General features: G+C 42.5%; 1 protein-coding gene across 1 annotated transcript; it reads left to right on the forward strand.

Moving 5' to 3' along the window:
• Nucleotides 1-868: 868 nt before the first annotated feature.
• GL218_02356 (putative low affinity copper transporter protein) lies at nucleotides 869-1,495 on the forward strand (the record flags this gene model as incomplete). The annotated part of the gene is made up of 2 exons (XM_033578868.1): nucleotides 869-1,335; nucleotides 1,390-1,495. The coding sequence occupies 2 exons, from the start codon at nucleotides 869-871 to the stop codon at nucleotides 1,493-1,495; spliced, it is 573 nt and encodes a 190-aa protein (XP_033439005.1).
• Nucleotides 1,496-1,923: the final 428 nt, after the last annotated feature.

The raw sequence follows: 1,923 nt of genomic DNA on the forward strand, positions 1-1,923 counted from the left end.
AGATATTAGGAGATACATGTACTAGTATCGTATTGCGTTAGGTACATAACCTCATATATGTTTTTTTTTTTTTTTTTTTTTTTTTTTTTTAGATAAGGGTTACTGAATTTAACATGTCTTTGTTTCCTAAGGCAAATCGACGTAGGTACGGTCGCGTTTGTCATGCTCTCCTGTCTTGGAACCTTATTAGGTATCGGTACTTCAAGTACATATCAGTCCCCTAAGGCCGTAAGGTGTGCATATATGTAACATATGTACTTGAATGTACTACGTGATGAAACTAGGTACCCTGGCGAAAGTTTGTGGTACTTATTACTTTACTGCCGTACCTTCCCATCCCTCTATGAGAAAGAAAGAAAAGCAACGCAATTCCGCCTTCACATTCTTCCTTCCCTCCCTTTTTTCTTTTGGTTTGTAATTCAAGGATCGACATTTCATTTTTGGATTTTGGATCATCACAAGTTAAACTTTCGACCTATTCTTTCAAGCCGTTTACTCCCAGCATAACACTAAAAGATCTAAGTTCAAGTTCAAGTTCTATTCACTCCGTCTAACCAATTCTACGAGTATCATGAACAGTTCATGAATAATACGCCAAGTTTTGTCACAAAGGTCCAACCATTCATTAAGAGGTACCCAAAAGAACATCCCTAACGCTGGTCTGGTCGCCATAGCCGTGACGGACTCGAATATTTCACGAATAGGAACCCTCTTCCCTGGGTACCTAGGTAGTCAACATCCCGATCCAATGCGACACATATTTCACGATTTACGGCCGTGAACAATCTTACCCAATAACTACCTTGGCTTTCTTCTAACTTGATCTTCCCAATCTTGACTACCTAGGTAGCAAAATAGATCAATCGCAATGTTGTCCTCGCGTAATGATCAACATATGACAATGAATATGAGTAGCATGGATATGTCGTCGCACTCGTCTATGATGAATATGGTCTTTCAAAACAGCATCACTACCTCTCTCTACTCGGATTCCTGGACACCACACACAAGCGCCGCCTACGCTGGAACCATCATATTCTTACTCATTCTTGGCATAGTATTTCGACTACTACTTGCAGGGAAGGCACTAGCAGAGGAGCGATGGTTGGATGCTGAGATGAAGCGTAGATACGTTGTTGTGCAGGGAAAGCTCCCCGTCGCGGAGCAGGTGTCAACTGACAGCTTCAGCAAGAAGATGACACTGACGGAAAATGGCGTCGAAGAGGACGTTATGGTTGTTCAGAAGAAACAGCTTCACCTTCGTCCTTGGAGAATATCGGTAGATCCCATGCGAGCTGTGCTAGATACTTGCATTGCCGGTATCAGCTATCTTCTGTAAGCTCAAACCATACCAATCAGTGATTATGGCTGAAACTAACAAAAATACAGCATGTTAGCAGTCATGACAATGAACATCGGATACTTCATTGCAGTTCTCGGTGGTACATTCTTAGGCAGTCTGCTTGTCGGCCGATTCTACAGCTCAGAACACTAAAACGCATCATGGCGGAAGGAAAGGGAAGCATTACCGGTTTTCAAGTTGCCAAGACGGCGCACATTAATTTTTCAATCTACGATACGACGGCACGAGCATGATTCCGGTGGTGTTTGCGAGCTTATAAGGGATAGTAGTATGCATTCGGTTCCAAACTAGTTGATATCAGCCTATAAGGCAAAGGGAGGGGCACTTTATTATCATCACTGCGATTTGAGCATGGCGTTAGGGGGGGCAGTAAGCAAACATGCAAGCTGAGGTATTTGCTACTCAAACGAGGCAATTTAGATATTCAAAAGCTGTATTAATTTCGCAATAATCCTATCAATATGATTATTAGTTGAGGGTTAAACCGGTCCAAAGCTATGGAAGTAAGGAGCTATTCTATGTCGTACATTCACTCCACGGCCGGTGGGGGTTAAGAAACC

This window comes from Daldinia childiae, assembly GCF_008694065.1.
Source record: "Daldinia childiae strain JS-1345 chromosome Unknown Scaffold2, whole genome shotgun sequence".
In the NCBI taxonomy this organism is placed as follows: domain Eukaryota; kingdom Fungi; phylum Ascomycota; class Sordariomycetes; order Xylariales; family Hypoxylaceae; genus Daldinia; species Daldinia childiae.